This window comes from Takifugu flavidus, chromosome 19 (genome assembly GCF_003711565.1).
Source record: "Takifugu flavidus isolate HTHZ2018 chromosome 19, ASM371156v2, whole genome shotgun sequence".
NCBI lineage: Eukaryota > Metazoa > Chordata > Actinopteri > Tetraodontiformes > Tetraodontidae > Takifugu > Takifugu flavidus.
This window is the reverse complement of record NC_079538.1, coordinates 8,548,648-8,564,227: the sequence shown is the minus strand read 5'-3', so window position 1 is coordinate 8,564,227 and position 15,580 is coordinate 8,548,648. Positions and strand designations below refer to the sequence as shown.

Here is a 15,580-nt window from a genome sequence, read left to right as displayed (position 1 = left end):
TCTCTCTCTCTTTCAGCGTGGTTGCCATCTAGTGTCTCCTTTGAGCGCCCCAACACAAACTCCACTCTTTTCACAGGTTTCAAACTCTGAATCTCAAACTCAGAATTGCTCTCTTGTGAATTTCAGCTTGAGTCCAGCGTCCGAGGTGACTGTTGTTTGTTGTATTTTGGTGCTAACCCCCCCCCCCCCCCCCCCTCCACGGATCAACCACGTTCAGATTAGACCATGCCCCAGAGCGGCATTGCTGGGTCACATCCAGTGTGGAGATTGATTGGATCGTGCCCGTTTGCCCCACACTGCCTGCCCTCTGTTTGGAGGCTGAATCCTCCTGGATTCACTAGATAATCTTCTTCATCCTAATTGCCATTTTTAACAGCATGGAAGTGGGGTTGTCCAAGCATCCCTGCTTATAGGGTTTAAAACAAACATTTCAACGGCTTTTGAGCTCGTAAAGATATCAGAAACTCATTTTTATCAATAGAAAACCGTGTAACGTCCAGACAGACTCGCGTGACGGCATCAGCCCATCAGGTGACTTGCTGTCTCGTCTGCCCGGGGCCCCCGCAGCTGGGCTCTAATGTTCGCGGGAGATGGCAGGCAGTTTTATACAGCCGAGCAGCCAAATCGCTAGACATCAGATCAAATTAGAGAGCACTTTAAAAATATAAAGAAATACACGGAAGAAATAAAAGCAGTTTGTCACAAATGGCCCTTCGGGGCAACGAACCAGCGTCGCAGCTGCAGAAAACGAAAGCAGCTTTAGACATAAGGTTGACATAAGGCATCACACATGAACAGGCTGCCGTGCTTAATAATTTGAAGATTAGAAGAAACAAAACAGTGTGTACTAGCACAGCTCACACGGTGATTTAAGGCTCTGCACCCACGATTGAGTCGTCATTATGTGTCGTGACAGACGGCTCTGATTCACTGGCCAGAAATAATAAAAACGACATCATGTGGTCGACAGCAGCGAACAACACGCAGGACAGAAGGTTGGACGAGGCTGTGCGCTGCACTAAATTATGAAAAGAGTTATATGTAGGTGTGGGCTCAGTTCTAGTCCAAGATGTTGAGAAAAGCTGTCAGAAAATGTGATCTGTGCATTAATACAGTCAGTCTGAGGCGGTTTTGTGGAACTTCCCTATTGTTGGTACCGTTTTTAACACATATAATTGTTTAATGTACAAATATACAAGTTTTTATGCATGGATATCTTGTGTTTCTGTCCATGCTCACAGACTCCTTCTCCTATGATTGATTATGAAATATCTTGATTTCATGGGTTAAAAAATTATCTCGGAGTTCTCAGAAAATCGATACTATAATTTTCACAGCATGGCTCAACATAACCATGGATTTGAATGAAACAGGCTTAAAGGATTATTAAAGTCAACCCTGGTGTGATGTTTGTCCTCTGAGGCACGCTGATCAAACCCAGATCTTTAAACATTCAGCCTCTGGCCTAAATGATAACAGCTTAACCTTAAACTGCTAATATAAATAATCTCCTCCTCCATAAATAATTTTCATTAAAGCCTGCTTTTCAATAAAACACAGAAGTAATTTTTGTGTGTTGTAATTCAGTTTGGAAAAACATTTTTTTCTTTGTGAAATCGCTTTTACATGTTTTTTAAAAGCATTGAGGATGAGAGCTAAAAAAAATAGTAGTAGACAGTAGTAGACAAGAAACAAATGTATTACACATGTATGTACCCTTTGTTAAAATTGTATTCAAAGAACGTCAAATTCATGTTTGGGGTCAAATTTACGTTATGGTTGGATAAACAAAACTTTACGAAATTTGTACTTGAAACTTTTTAATAAAAAAAACACATTTTGATACTTAAAAAAGAAAAGAAAAAAAGAAAAGAAAAAAGAAGAAAAGAAAAGAAAAAGTTCAAAGCAGATTTCACCCTCATAAACTCTCTGACTCCGGGAGCCTGAAAAGCCTGTTAATGTCGCCACCTAGCGTTCATTGACTATATTGTTTTATACCTGACAGCAATGTTTCGAGTTTTGATCAGCGGAATCAAATTGTTCAACCAACAAAGACAAGGTCCTTAATTTGCATACTTATGTGTTCTAACACTCCTTTTATTAGATTTCCGTTGTTATATTTATGTTACATTAGTTTTTGGCAGAAAATATATTCCTCATTTAAAAATAAGTAGAGAAGAGTTTTTACCGCTTAAGAACAGTAATTTTCCTTGTAATTTATTTTTGCTTATTGCTGCAACGGGTGTGATGAAATATGAGACACATTACTGCAACTTTGTGATGTGTTTGAAGTTTCCTTTAGTACCGGGGCATAAATGCTTTTTGAAATGCGCTCCTTCCTTCCAGGTTATGCCGTCACTTTGGATAAGTCGTTTCCTCTAGAGTCACATGATTGTCGCCTGATTACCTCTCCAGGATGTTGATCATTGTATTAAAATCAATTTAACGACTATCTGTGTTTGATAATGAGCTCAGTCGGAGTCATCAAAAATGTAATCTTTATCATAACTGATAAAAAACCCAGAATAATAAACAACATAATAATAAACAAGCTAACATTTTAAAACAGAACACATGACAGGCTCATTGCGTGTTAAAATTGGCAAAAAAAAAAATGAAGAATGCGACAAAAAGACAAAGCAAGCGACATGTGCACTCAAAACAGAAACAATGCAATGGGATCGGTGTCGAACACATGGAACTAATCTTCAAGCGGCAGTTGTTTGTAGTCGGTAGGATTTGAATGAAGGAACAAGTCTCGCCCAGGATTAAACGACATCATTTAAACAGGTAACTTATTCTAAAGATTATACTAATATAAAGGAAAATCCATCCATTTATGTATTGCATAATTGTTTGAAGTAATAATCCTTTGCATGCGTATAGAAGTGTCACGTGTGCAATTCAGCGAATTAAGCAAAAATCTATTTTGGTAGCCGCGTAGCTAACTTACAAAAACCCTTTAGCTATCGGATTCTTGTGGATGTTATTAGTTTGGTGTTGATTTGCATAACAGAAAACAATATTTCTGCTTTTAAATCATGTACTGGTCTGTCGGAGCAGTAATATCCTCGTCTTTTGTGTCGCCCATATGTTTTGTATGTAATCTCTCATTGCTGCTTGTCATAGTTACTTATTTTAGGTCGGATAATGGAGTTTGCGGAGTTGATAAAGACACCCAGAGTGGACGGAGTCGTCCTACATCGACCTTTCATGCCAACGGTGGAAGGAACTCTGTGTCTGACTGGTCATCATCTGATTCTCTCCTCCAGACAAGACAACATAGAGGAACTATGGTTGCTCCACTCAAACATTGATTCTATCGAGAAAAGGTGACAAAACGTTGAACAGTTTTTATCTGCATTAGGTTCATTTACTTTGCTCCTATTGTCACTGAAGGAATTTATATTAATTAGTTCCACTGTGCAGTGGTTTTACCTGTATAACCACTGTATAAGAGACACAAAGCAGAAATGTTTTAATTTACCGGTAATTATTATTTAATCTTCTCTAAACATTTCTTTAAATTATTTCTCTATGATAAGGGGTTTGAAGAGATTATAGTGATTACTGAAAGCATTACCATAGGGAACATTACAACATGACTTCTGAAATGTTGATGTGCGGTTGTCAGAATAGAATAATATTCTCAATTCGTGTGAACATCCTCATATTCCTGGGAGCCAGTAGTTTCAACCCCTAGAGTGTTTCTCATCTGTTTTCCCCTTCTTTAATGTTTGCCTCTCTTGTTTCAGATTTGTTGGTTCTCTTGGGAGTATCATAGTCAAATGCAAAGACCTGAGAGTGATCCAACTTGACATCCCTGGCATGGAGGAGTGTCTCAACATTGCCAGCTCCATTGAGGTTAATTTTTACTCTTCACGTTTCCTACATGGATTTGTTTAACAGCACATTATATGTGCCATTAAGTGGAGTCACATTAAGCCTGATGTTATTAACACTATGCTGTTTATCTGTAAGGCTCTGTCTACACTTGATTCACTCTCCCTGATGTACCCATTCTTTTACCGGCCCATGTTTGAAGTCATAGAGGATGGCTGGAAACTATTTCTTCCAGAGGAGGCCTTTAAAGACCTGGAGTCTATGGTGTGGAGACAACTTATGTTTGAATCTTACTATTCTTCTGCCATGTGTCCCAGATGTTTACCCTTTCAGTATTGTGTTCATCAGACAGATGAGTGGAGACTGAGTGATGTCAATAAGGACTTCAGTGTGTGCCCATCATACCCCTCACTTGTGGCGGTGCCCAAAAATATCGATGATGAAGCGCTGAGGAAAATAGCTACCTTCCGTCAGGGTGGCCGTTTCCCTGTACTCAGTTACTACCACAGGAAGAACGGCATGGTCAGCACAAAAAAATGTAGCTTGGCCTATTATTTCTTCTTTCTTTTAATCATGGTTTTGGTTTTCAGGTGATGATGCGAGCTGGGCAGCCCCTGACAGGTACCAACGGGAGGCGATGCAAGGAAGATGAGAAACTGATCAATGCCACCCTGCGGCCAGGCAAGCGTGGTTACGTCATCGACACGCGCGCCATCAATGTGGCCCAGCAGGCCAAAGCTCGAGGTGGAGGCTTTGAGTCTGAGGCTAACTACCCTCAGTGGAGGAGGATCCATAAAGCAATTGAGAGGTGTGTAACCATTGAGGCTGAACGCTTTGCTTTGCACTTTTGTCCCCAGAGAGTTCAAATCACAATGTGATGCTGTTGTTGTGTTTGCTGTTTCAGCTCCACACATTGTTCCTAAAATCATTTTCAAAAAAAATGGAATCACTGGTCTCTTTCCAGGTCTAATGTCCTCCAGGAGAGTCTGATCAAGCTTGTGGAGGCGTGTAATGACCAGTCGCACAACATGGACCGCTGGTTGAGCAAGCTGGAGGCCTCAAGCTGGCAGAGTCATGTCAAGGAGATCCTGACCACCGCCTGCCTCGCTGCCCAGTGTATCGACAGGTCAGGAAGGAAATGTGCCCATCAGTCCTGTAGACACATGAAATAGTGTAGAAAAGAAGCCGGTGTGAAGAACTGGGTTTATGTTGTTTTAGGGAGGGGGCGTCGGTTCTTGTTCATGGCACAGAAGGGACGGACTCGACACTGCAAGTGACCTCCCTGGCACAGATCATCCTGGATCCATCCCGTAGAACCATCAGAGGCTTTCAGAGCCTGGTGGAACGAGAGTGGCTTCAGGTGAGCTAACTGTGATCCAAATGTTTTTCATTTAAAAAATAAAAGCATTTGTATCCTTTTAATCACACATTTAAATCATACATGAAGCTAGATCGCAGCGGCCATCATTGATTTCCATCTAGTGTCCAACAGCGGTTAATGTCACAATGATTTTTTGCATTTTGGCTCATGACCAACCGGTTGCTGTCCCAGGCGGGTCATCCATTCCAGCAGCGCTGCGCCCAGTCAGCCTACTCCAACAGCAAGCCTCGCCAAGAGGCACCGGTTTTCCTTCTCTTCCTGGACTGTGTGTGGCAGATCCTTCGCCAGTTCCCGTGCTCCTTTGAGTTCAATGAGAGCTTCCTGCTGCTGCTCTTCGAACACACCTACGCTTCTCAGTTTGGGACCTTTTTAGGGAATTACACAGCTGAGAGGTAAAACAGGACATCTGTTCACTCAAGCAGATTAGCTTTATTATCACTTATTTTGTAGTGTATTTTCTTTAATGTAGGATTAATTAAAGATGGTCTCAAGTCCTTTCACACTCTGTAATCCTGACTTTTCTAGGATTCTATCCAAAAAGCTGCTTGCAGGAGCACATCTTGATTTGGATTAAAAGAAGCATCTCTAGATTAACATCATTCATAAAGATGGTTGGAGATCGGAGGCCCTTGGGTTCTCATTTCCCTCCTTAATGAAGTCAAAGCTTTTCCAGTGAATTTTCCCTACATTTGTGAGCTCATTAGATGCAGGGACCCTCCTGATCTGTGCTGCATTTTTAAACAGACAGATGTGGAGTCACCTCTGATCTGATTCTCTGGAGATCCGCTCATGTGTTGTGTATGTGAAGCTTTAATCTCCCATTCCCAACATGGGTGTTAAAAGTTTTATGCAGCTTTTTCGTTACACTTTTGAGCTTCAGGCTACTAAGAAGCTTTACTTGAGACTAGATTAATTAAGACTCCCCAAAGTCACTTCTAAAGTTTTAAAATATTCTCTGCAACATTTATTTGACCCTGCAGCAGCAGCTCCCGACTGACCCGCTCATATTTCCCACAGAGTCAAAGTGTCTCTGCCTGAGAAGACCGTGTCCCTGTGGTCGTGGGTAAATCGACCCCAAGAACTGCAGCGTCTGACAAACCCGCTTTACGAGGCCAACGGTCTTGTGATCTGGCCCTCTGTGGCCCCTCAGAGTCTACTCTTGTGGGAAGGTAAGTTAGTCCCTGACAAGTCAACAAAGTTTGACTATAGAATCAGCCATTAGTCTGTATAGTGACGTGAATTTTATTTGATTTATTCCACAACGTCACCAGAAGGGGGCGCCTTTAATCTTGGTCGTGTGGTGAGAAACCACTTGAAGGCTCAATTCTAAATATACATTCATATGTGCTCCCCGTGTTGGTTTGCATGCAAATATTACATGACAACCTAGCACGTATGTCAAAATTGACGACAACAAGCTGGTTATAGGCTTCACAGATAACTTTTTCACATGGACCCTGGGATGTTTCACTGCTTCGGCCTGATTTTTAAACAAAGACTATTTGCCCGGAGTGACCTTCCGTTGGTGTAGGAAGTCATTAAATGAATTTTATGGTTGAGCAATTTTTTGGCTTGTTGCATTGAAAGGCACTTCAAAACTGGTAATTAGCGGTGGAGAAAATCAGTAGTGAAGGATGATGACGTGTGATAGCAATGCCGCTAACTGCTCAGTGTCTGTACGGTGATATACAATATATGTGGGGTATTTCGTCACACGAGCGGTCATAGGGTTCACACGAGGCCCCCTTTCCCCTTTCCTAAGGCCAACAGATATGCACCCTTTTCCATATGAATGAGAACTGCTGAACCACCTGTAATATGACACAGGCATCCTGAAGACCCTTTTAGAAAAGCGCTCTCCCCATATCCATACATTTTTTTAAAGGGAATATACAGAATCGGCAGTTTCTAAAGACTAGAATCAGTTTTCAGACATTTATTCTCCAATTAATGTGGGATAAAAAGGTGACTTGTATTCCACATACACTGCTGCCAACTGAAAGGTATTTTAATAGCTTTGTTTGTTTTTCCGCGTCTGGTTGTGCTACAGTCAAGGTCGTTAAAGGTGAACTCTTATAATTGGATTAGAGGAGTAACGGCACCTCAGTGTTTATAATTCCGGTCTTACAGTGTATCTGTGTGAATTCTGGGTCAACAGTTCTCTGTACACACACACAGTCACAGTAAAATGCCACTCTTCTGTTTTTATTCAGCCTCTAGAGTTATTCTTTATGCTCTGACGGTTGATAATGTGTCCCATAAGCTGTGACAGAATGTTCTGATTCATTCTGTTGTTTCTTAAGAAGTCTGTTTTTATGATAAGTAACAACTGCTTGAGGAAATTGTTTCATGTGGTTTTACAGCCAGGTTATAGTTAGACATTAATTAAGGCAAAGGCTATTGTAAATGACTGATCTGAATTGATCTTTTCTCTGCAGGAGTGTTTCTTCGCTGGAACCGTTCCTCCCAGTGCCTGGATGAGGCCTACGATGAAATGGTTCACATCATTGAATACAACAAGGAGCTGCAAAACAAAGTCAACAGCCTGCGCAGGCAGCTGGCCCAGCTGGAGACCCAAGATCCTCTGCTGCAGAGCCCGTAGTATCCTGGGAGGGAAAAGATTCGGGTTTTTTTTTAATTATTGTTTTATAATCAGAATGTGAGCAATCATTATTTTGTGTTTGGTTAAAAATTGTACAGCAAAACGAGATAAACGTCATCATGGACGACGAGAAAGGTGCCTGAAAACCCTGAAAACTTTTTTTTTTTTCGTTTAGTTCCAGGCCTTATCTCCTCTAAACCAAGTAGGAATTCAGAAACACCGTTTCTTTTTCAAAGCACTACTAAACTTTTCAGGACCTCACTTTTTTTTATCTTATCTAAGCACATATCTTTTTCCAGTCATCTCTCAAAATTAGGGAGTCCCTTTGATTAGTCAATTTCACCTTTGCCATTTTTCCTCGTGCACATGAGTCTGAAAAATAACCATTAAGTAACAATTGATACATTCCAAACACACACACACATGCACACACAGTGATCTCCACACTTGTACCCATATGTGCGGCTGTAGCAGCACTGCAGAGTAACTATGGCAACATATAGGGACCTTTGCTGTACAGTGTGATGGTGTAATAAGCGTGGGCAGGGTCAGCCCTGCCTGTGCTGTACACTGTTTAATATACACCAGACCAAAAATATCCTCCAATAAGTGTGGGATCCATGCATGTCAAGTGCGAGAGAACTGTTCTCAAGTTCTTTCTGGGACCCATTTTGAAGGAAGAAGTCAATCTTCGAACCAGAATAACCACATTGCTGATGCGTCTCTTAGGAATGTCCGATATTGTTGTGCAACCGCAGGCAGTCATCGACCCAACACCCGTAGTTTGGTCTTTAAAGAGCACGTTTGCAGCAGCTTCAACCCGTTTCTTCCTCACACATCAGGTCCGCTTTTGGCGCCGGACTCACATTTGGGGGGTTTGACTGGAGCTGCACAGGCAACATCCAAGACATCAAGTTGTACGGTCTGCTGCGTTCTGACAGAAATGAACTCTGTATCTGGAGAAGGGGTGTCAGGAGACACCACTGTGGAGAGGGCAGAGAGTTGAGGAGAGGATGGGTCAGAACATTTAAAGTTCTGCAATCGGCTCGTCTGCAAAGACGGCAACCAGCTTGTCAGAACTAAAGAAAGGAAGCAGAATGGCAGCTCTGTCAGAGAACTACTGAGAGCTTCATGTTGCACTTTATATTCTACAGCCGTGGAGACTCGACCCTAAACCCATTGTTCAGTTTTCACCAAGAGGAGCCGTTTTCTCTGCTGGTCTCCAGTTTAGGCCTCCACTCTGAACTGCTTTATAAAGGGAACCACTTTAAATATGCACTATTTTCTTTTGCCATTACCGTCCATTGTTTGTGATTGCATGGCTGAACCACCAAGCTCAGTAATAGCAACGTGTTGGTGGTGATGCTGATAAAAATGTTTAGGAGATTATTAAAATGCCTCATTTATTAGCGCTGTAAATAAGAAATGCTTTTGTCTGTTGTTGCACATGCCAGCTTTGTGCGATGCCTTATTAAAAAAAAAATGTTTATCACTCCAAATGTTTAAAATGTTCTCAAGCCATTAAAGATCGCAGCTGAAAAGATGCCATTTTGCCATTTTTTAAAACAGTTTTAATGATATGACGTGCTCTCATTAGATTAGCTGACAGTCAATCAATCCTAACCTCAACAAGTCATTGATTATTGATGATTCTGTTGTGTTTAATGAACAGTCAGATTTGTTGGTGCTGCTAAGAAGCTCTGAGAAGCTCATCCCTCCTCTGGTGGATGAGGACTTCGCTCCCCCAACACCTTGTTCCTGTAGGCTTTTGTCCCTGGACCAGTAAACAGTGACCCCCCCACCCAGAACATGCTGGCATCCCTGCTGGTGTGAGGATCATTTGACCAGGGGAATAAATAGCTGCTTCATGTGATGACAGGGCAGCGTGTCAGCTGATCAACACCCCACCTCCGATTTCACCCAACTGTTCATCCTAAAGGAAACGCTGATAACTAAAGGTGGTGTTTAGTTATGGTCTGGAAAAGTGTGCCAGATTAAAGATTGACTTGTTCCCTTGTGCAGCTGATGCCAGTCCCGGGGGGTGTGTACCTGTGGACCACTCACACTCGGACAAACTTTGGCACCTCCCAACAGAAGACGTCATCAGCACCTTCCCCCTCTAATACAAACAGTTTTCTGACCTTCAGCTTGACGTCACACCTTTCTTTCGAACAACATGCGTACTGTGACGCTCAGAATTTAAGCGCCATTTACATCACGTTAATTCGATGCTCAGCTCACGTAATGAACCGGCGTCTTGTTCTTACAGTGAACGTCTTGTTCTTACAGTGAGCCATGTGTCCCGAAGCATCTTCAGAAACAGTAACGAGTACCCAGAGAGAGGAAAAAACTGGATGACAAAGTGTCCTCCACGAACAATCATCCACAGATGGTTGTGAGGCGTTCAGGGTCACTTTGCGTGACCTCAGTATATGCAAACAGATATAAGACACGTTTTTCTAAGGAAGGATTATAAAAGGCGTAAACATAAACCACGCCTCCTGCGTACGTGTTTTTATTCCCTAAAACCACCGTGAAATTGCGGCCTCCAGAGAGACGCGCAGATTGGATTTGCAGCCACGCCGCTCGGTGGGTGTCGATGACGCGGCCGGTGGGTGTATCCTGAGGTAGCAGACCGCTCCTCCAGCGCTCCACCAATCCGAGAGAAAGCCGGCATCCCCCCCCCCCACCTCACCCCGGTGCCGGGTGGCAGCGCTTTAAGAGGCAGCTGATGCAACACTGAACGGAGATAACGCAGACGTCACGTCCCTGCACCGACCTCAGAAGATACAGAAGCAGAACAGAAGAATCTTGAAGCAACTCCGGCTATTTCATTGTTATCCCCAGCGATCGAACGGTGAGTGGCTTCTCTTCATCCTGTAGAGTCACGCAATAAATCGTTGAATGATCTATTACTTTCATCTCCATTATTTGATATGGTCGACCACGTGTTAGGCCGTTAATCTATTGATAAAAACAGCCACATTACGTCGAGATCCTGTCAATGTGAAAGCCAAAGCAGCTAAAATCTCCTATTGGTTGCCGGCGTGTCGGGTTTCCCAGCATCACGGTGGCGCGCTGCGCCCGGGCCGGAACCAATGCCGCGTCCGCATCCCTAATGACCCGTTTTCATTCGCCAGGCTGCTTTGACCCTCCCTGACACCGCCCCTGTCTATGTGGCACACTAAACACAGCTCCACTGCCCCATTGTAGTGTCCCAGGACCTCTAGGGGGGGATGGGGGTGACAACGAGAATGGGGAAGTGCAACCGTTTTATAAAGTAATAAAACTTGATCAATTGAATTGTTACTTTTTACGCGCCAAATGCCTCTTAGTCTAGTCTTAATATGTCAGGTTTGTCACAACTCAACATAAACATAAAAACTCATTTGTTTTTAAGTTTTGTGGGTTTTTAAAACTGAGGAATACAAGATGGTTAAACTGCAAGGTCCCCGAATTTTCGAAGTTTCTAAAAATATTTCCAAATCCTCTTCACTAACCTGAACTTGGCAGTGTTTTTGTCTGCTCACGCACGCCCTCTCTCCCTGATTGGCTCTCGCCAAAGGCAGGGCCGTATAAATACTCTTTAGATACTCTATTTCTTCCTCTTTTAGAAGCTCGCTGCAGCCTTCGGTAAGTCCGTTTCCAAATGGGAAAAATGTAAAATGTAGAAACTCTCAAAATATGTTGTTTTGAAAGGCTAATTTTATTATTTTATTTTTTAATTGGAGTCTTCATTAAATGTGTGGGTTGCGCGTCTCCGGAAAAGATTGTGCTTGCAAGCAGGTTCTCAGCACTTTAACTGTTTTAACTGTCGCGCACATTCTCTGTTGCGCGCTTCAGCAGTCGGGTTCAGACATTTCCGTTGGAGATGTTTATCTCGATGCCCAAAGCTTTAGAATAGGGACTAAAAAGCATTTTCGAGAAACTGTGACAGGAATTTAAAAAGGGCGAAAATATAAGATCTGCGTTTAAAGATGTTTACAACCCCGAAATAGTTTGTTTTTTTCTATTTTTCGCGTCGGTTGTAGAATCCCAGCTGGCTAGTTCTTAAGCCTTTTTCCTTATCCCCAGACGCCAACATGCCCGTCATCAGAACCCTCAGCAAGGTGGCCAAGCAGGCCCTGCTCAGCACTCCGGCGTACGGCTGCCAGCCCCTCACTGTGGCTGCGCGCAACATCAGCTTCTCCCCCCGGCAGGTCACATCTGACGCCAGCTTCCACTCGGCGTCCTTCTCTGACACTGACCACCCCAGGGTGCTCATTACAGGTACCTTTTTTTTTTCTTGTCAAACGGGAAGTAGTTCTGACCTTTAATCATGTAGGTGTGCCAGTTTGTTTCCAGAACTGGTTTTAGTATAAAACAAAGTGTTAACAGCTAAATTTGTCTTCTGTCCCTGTAATTCAGGCGGCCTTGGACAGCTCGGGGTTGGACTGGCTAAACTCTTGAGGTGAGAGTTTTAATCGGCTTTGTGCGACCAGTCAGAGCGCAGCTTGTTGCTTGGGATGCATGCGTGGAAGCATGTGCACCACATACAGTGTTGTATAATGTTGGGTTTCCTGTTTCACAGAAAGAGGTTTGGCAAGTACAACGTCATCCTGTCTGACATCCGTAAACCCCCGAGCAATGTTTTCCACAGCGGTAGGTCACGTGTGCTGCTCTGGGAGGGAAAATGTATGGTGTGTTTTTTAAATGGTATATTGGAAATGAAAGATTAAAAGGTGACATTTTCTAGAGGAAAAACAAAAGTTGAAATCCTTAAATTTTAAGCAACTTTTGCTTCAATCATTATAACAGAGCCCTCTCTCCCTCTGTTAGGACCTTTCATATACGCAGACATCCTAGACTACAAGAACCTGCGAGAGATCGTGGTGAATAACCGCATCACCTGGCTGGTCCACTACAGCGCCCTCCTCAGTGCCATTGGAGAAGCCAACGTGTCTCTGGCACGCGCGGTTAACATCACCGGTCCGTCCAATAGCCATTTCCTTTTGGGTCGAAAGATGCTGCCCAACCGAGGAAGCAAAAGTTGTAGTGTGGCCTCCTGTCTCTGCCTACAGGGCTTCACAACATCCTGGACATCGCGGCCGAGCACGGTCTGCGTCTGTTCGTCCCCAGCACCATCGGCGCGTTCGGGCCCACCTCTCCCAGGAACCCCACTCCAGATGTGTGCGTGCAGAGACCTCGCACCATCTACGGCGTCTCCAAAGTCCACGCTGAGCTAATGGGCGAGGTTAGATCTAAGGCCGTCTCTGATGTTGTCACCATATTAAAGCTGATTAAATAATCCAACCGGATGGTTCTTCACAGTATTACCACCACCGCTATGGTCTGGACTTTCGCTGTCTCCGCTACCCCGGTATCATCTCCGCTGACTCGAATCCTGGAGGCGGAACCACAGGTGAGAACTAACCAGTGGGGAGAACCGGATCATCTAGTTTTAAATTACTGATCACAAACACAAGGTGCTCTTTGCTCAGAATTGTTTGCATTTTGGTTACCTGCCACCAGACTATGCGGTCCAAATCTTCCACGATGCGTTCAAGTCTGGCAAATTTGAATGCAACTTGAAACCCGACACACGGCTGCCCATGATGTACATTGACGACTGCCTGCGCGCCACGCTGGAGGTGATGGAGGCGCCGGCGGACACTCTGAGCATGAGGACCTACAATATCAACGCCATGAGCTTCACCCCTGAGGAACTGGCCCAGGAGCTCCAGAAACAGATGCCCGAGCTTGAGGTCACCTACGACGTTGACCTGGTGCGACAGGCTATTGGTACGTTGCCATGGATGGAAGCTGTAGTGTCGTCAGCAGCAGTGCCTGTTTAAATAACAAATATTTGCAACAGAATTTGGACAACGCAGATCTGTCACTGATTAACTTCTTCTTTTGCAGCTGACAGCTGGCCAATGAATTTCGATGACTCCAATGCGAGGAAGGACTGGAGCTGGAAGCACGACTACGACCTGCCAGAGCTGGTCCAGACAATGCTCAACTACTTTAGCACAGACGCCTGCCTGGCCCGTGCTAACTGAGACGGCTGCCGTCTTTGAGTGTTCTTTGTACATAGTGTAAAGAGAGACCAAAGAGAATAGAGAAACATGGCTTGGGTGTAGTCACTGTCTTGCTTCTCCCACCTGGTACAAAGCTGCTGAGTCATCAGATTGCAGAGGTCAGTTGGGGCCAGACAATCCAGCTTGGTTGTAACTCTCCCAGTATTGGTTCATTCCTGTCCTCCGGGGTCGGTCAAGAGCAGTCTGCAGTGGAAGGTGGTGGCGGGTTCAGCAGGGTGGCCAGTGAAATGTTGCGAGGATGGCAAACAGACAGCATGCATGTTGACCTACTGCATTAAAAGTATGCAGCCTTCTTCTGAAGACTAAAGAACAAGTCCCTGCATTTTGCATTTTCTAGGGTTTTTCACTTTTGGGTGATGGTTCTTTTTCCTGTTTGGCTTCGAGGAACTATGAAAATTCACATTTCAGGTTTTGAAAGTCATCAAAACTTCTTCTAGTTGAGCCTCGTAACCTGATACGATGCAGAGAGATGATTTCCCTGCTTATTCCCTGGAACATTATTTATTCTGTCTTGGTTCTTAAGGTCATTGAGGCAAATCAATGTTAAAAGTTAAGTTCTAAATATTTCTGTCCAAGTTTGTTTTTCCATCAACACCCCCGCTTCTTGTTTTTCATCCACACTCTGATTTCATTGTTCTACTGTTTTTCTGGAACAAATAGGGTGCTATATGAATGTACAAGCAGGTTCTTTTAGAATCAACAAACTTGGCAATAAACTTTCTCCTCTCCGATCCTCTGTGTGATGTCATTTCCTCACATTGCAGTAAAAAACTAAATTTCAACCCGACTCACGGATTGAAAAGTGAAACAGTTTATTTTGGCTCCTGTTGCAGTTGAAGAATCTGCCAAAAATCTGGGTGCAAGTTGTACTCAAACTATAACATTTGGTCGATAATGATTGGACGGAGATAAGATTTTGCTGAAATTCAAATTTTGAAAGGGTCACTTAAGATATGACACCATCCCAGGGTCACAGGATTTTTGTGGATTATATATGCATCAGTTAGAAGAATGATATCTTGAATGATCAAGCCTTGCCTCTAGTTTGCTGGAATCTTCAGCCGTCAGTTTACATTCCTGTTGGTGAGACATGCTGCAGACGTCTGAAAGTGGTCATACCATTATATTTCCCCACTCTTTCTGCTTTTGGCATTTGTAGAAATTCCCTTTTATCAGGGTAAATTAAGAGACAGATACCCACGGTATCCCACCTTTATATTTAGCAGCACCTGCAGGCCCTCTCGCTCAACTGAATCCTCTCCCTAAAAAAGGAAAATATCTTCTCAGCACAGCCGTAAAGTCACTGACCCAGAGCCACTCTATTTTCTTCAGCTGAGGGTCATGAACTGAAACTTTTGATTGATAGAATCCTCCTTTTCTCTGCGTCAGTAATAGCAGCTGCGCCAGAGGTCCTTGGCCAGTCTTGTTTTCTACCTGTGCAGGAGCCCAGCGAAGGGTTCCGGCTCTCTGACTCATCAGCTCTCATCGCCACGGGCGCCACTAAACCTACTGATTGCATTCTCTGTATATTACAATTTTTCTCAATACAAATAAGGAACAAGCTGTTAAACTACCATAGATGTTCTGCAAGTCCTCAAATTTATTTGTAACAAATTACAACATCAATACCAAGTGACAAAAGAGGAAAAGGAACCAGACGTGCACATCAGCACC

At 43.6% G+C, this 15,580-nt stretch overlaps 2 protein-coding genes across 3 annotated transcripts; both read left to right on the top strand.

The window, feature by feature from the left end:
• The first annotated feature begins 2,639 nt into the window (after positions 1-2,639).
• On the top strand, positions 2,640-9,370 carry mtmr9 (myotubularin related protein 9). The gene is made up of 11 exons (XM_057017105.1): positions 2,640-2,790; positions 3,130-3,332; positions 3,756-3,864; positions 3,982-4,107; positions 4,192-4,365; positions 4,434-4,651; positions 4,808-4,969; positions 5,062-5,203; positions 5,396-5,616; positions 6,242-6,393; positions 7,663-9,370. The coding sequence occupies exons 2-11, from the start codon at positions 3,151-3,153 to the stop codon at positions 7,824-7,826; spliced, it is 1,650 nt and encodes a 549-aa protein (XP_056873085.1). The 5' UTR covers positions 2,640-2,790; positions 3,130-3,150; the 3' UTR covers positions 7,827-9,370.
• Positions 9,371-10,516: 1,146 nt separating this feature from the next.
• On the top strand, positions 10,517-14,637 carry tdh (L-threonine dehydrogenase). Of its 2 annotated transcripts, none has more exons than XM_057017108.1 (9): positions 10,517-10,683; positions 11,901-12,095; positions 12,234-12,276; positions 12,397-12,467; positions 12,645-12,794; positions 12,887-13,059; positions 13,137-13,227; positions 13,338-13,607; positions 13,728-14,637. In XM_057017108.1, exons 2-9 carry the CDS (start codon positions 11,909-11,911, stop codon positions 13,865-13,867), a joined length of 1,125 nt encoding a protein of 374 aa, XP_056873088.1. In that variant the 5' UTR covers positions 10,517-10,683; positions 11,901-11,908; the 3' UTR covers positions 13,868-14,637. The 2 variants fall into 2 exon arrangements, with proteins under 2 accessions (XP_056873088.1, XP_056873089.1); XM_057017109.1 differs by lacking the exon at positions 10,517-10,683 and adding an exon at positions 11,310-11,459.
• Positions 14,638-15,580: the final 943 nt, after the last annotated feature.

Excerpts from the sequence above, each read along its gene's own strand:
- tdh (XM_057017108.1), top strand. The coding sequence starts at position 11,909 with ATGCCCGTCATCAGAACCCTCAGCAAGGTGGCCAAGCAGGCCCTGCTC. Across the intron at positions 12,277-12,396 it reads GGACTGGCTAAACTCTTGAG|AAAGAGGTTTGGCAAGTACA; the intron begins GTGAGAGTTTTA and ends CCTGTTTCACAG. Across the intron at positions 13,608-13,727 it reads CCTGGTGCGACAGGCTATTG|CTGACAGCTGGCCAATGAAT; the intron begins GTACGTTGCCAT and ends CTTCTTTTGCAG.
- mtmr9 (XM_057017105.1), top strand. The coding sequence starts at position 3,151 with ATGGAGTTTGCGGAGTTGATAAAGACACCCAGAGTGGACGGAGTCGTC. Across the intron at positions 3,333-3,755 it reads ATTGATTCTATCGAGAAAAG|ATTTGTTGGTTCTCTTGGGA; the intron begins GTGACAAAACGT and ends CTCTTGTTTCAG. Across the intron at positions 4,652-4,807 it reads ATCCATAAAGCAATTGAGAG|GTCTAATGTCCTCCAGGAGA; the intron begins GTGTGTAACCAT and ends GTCTCTTTCCAG.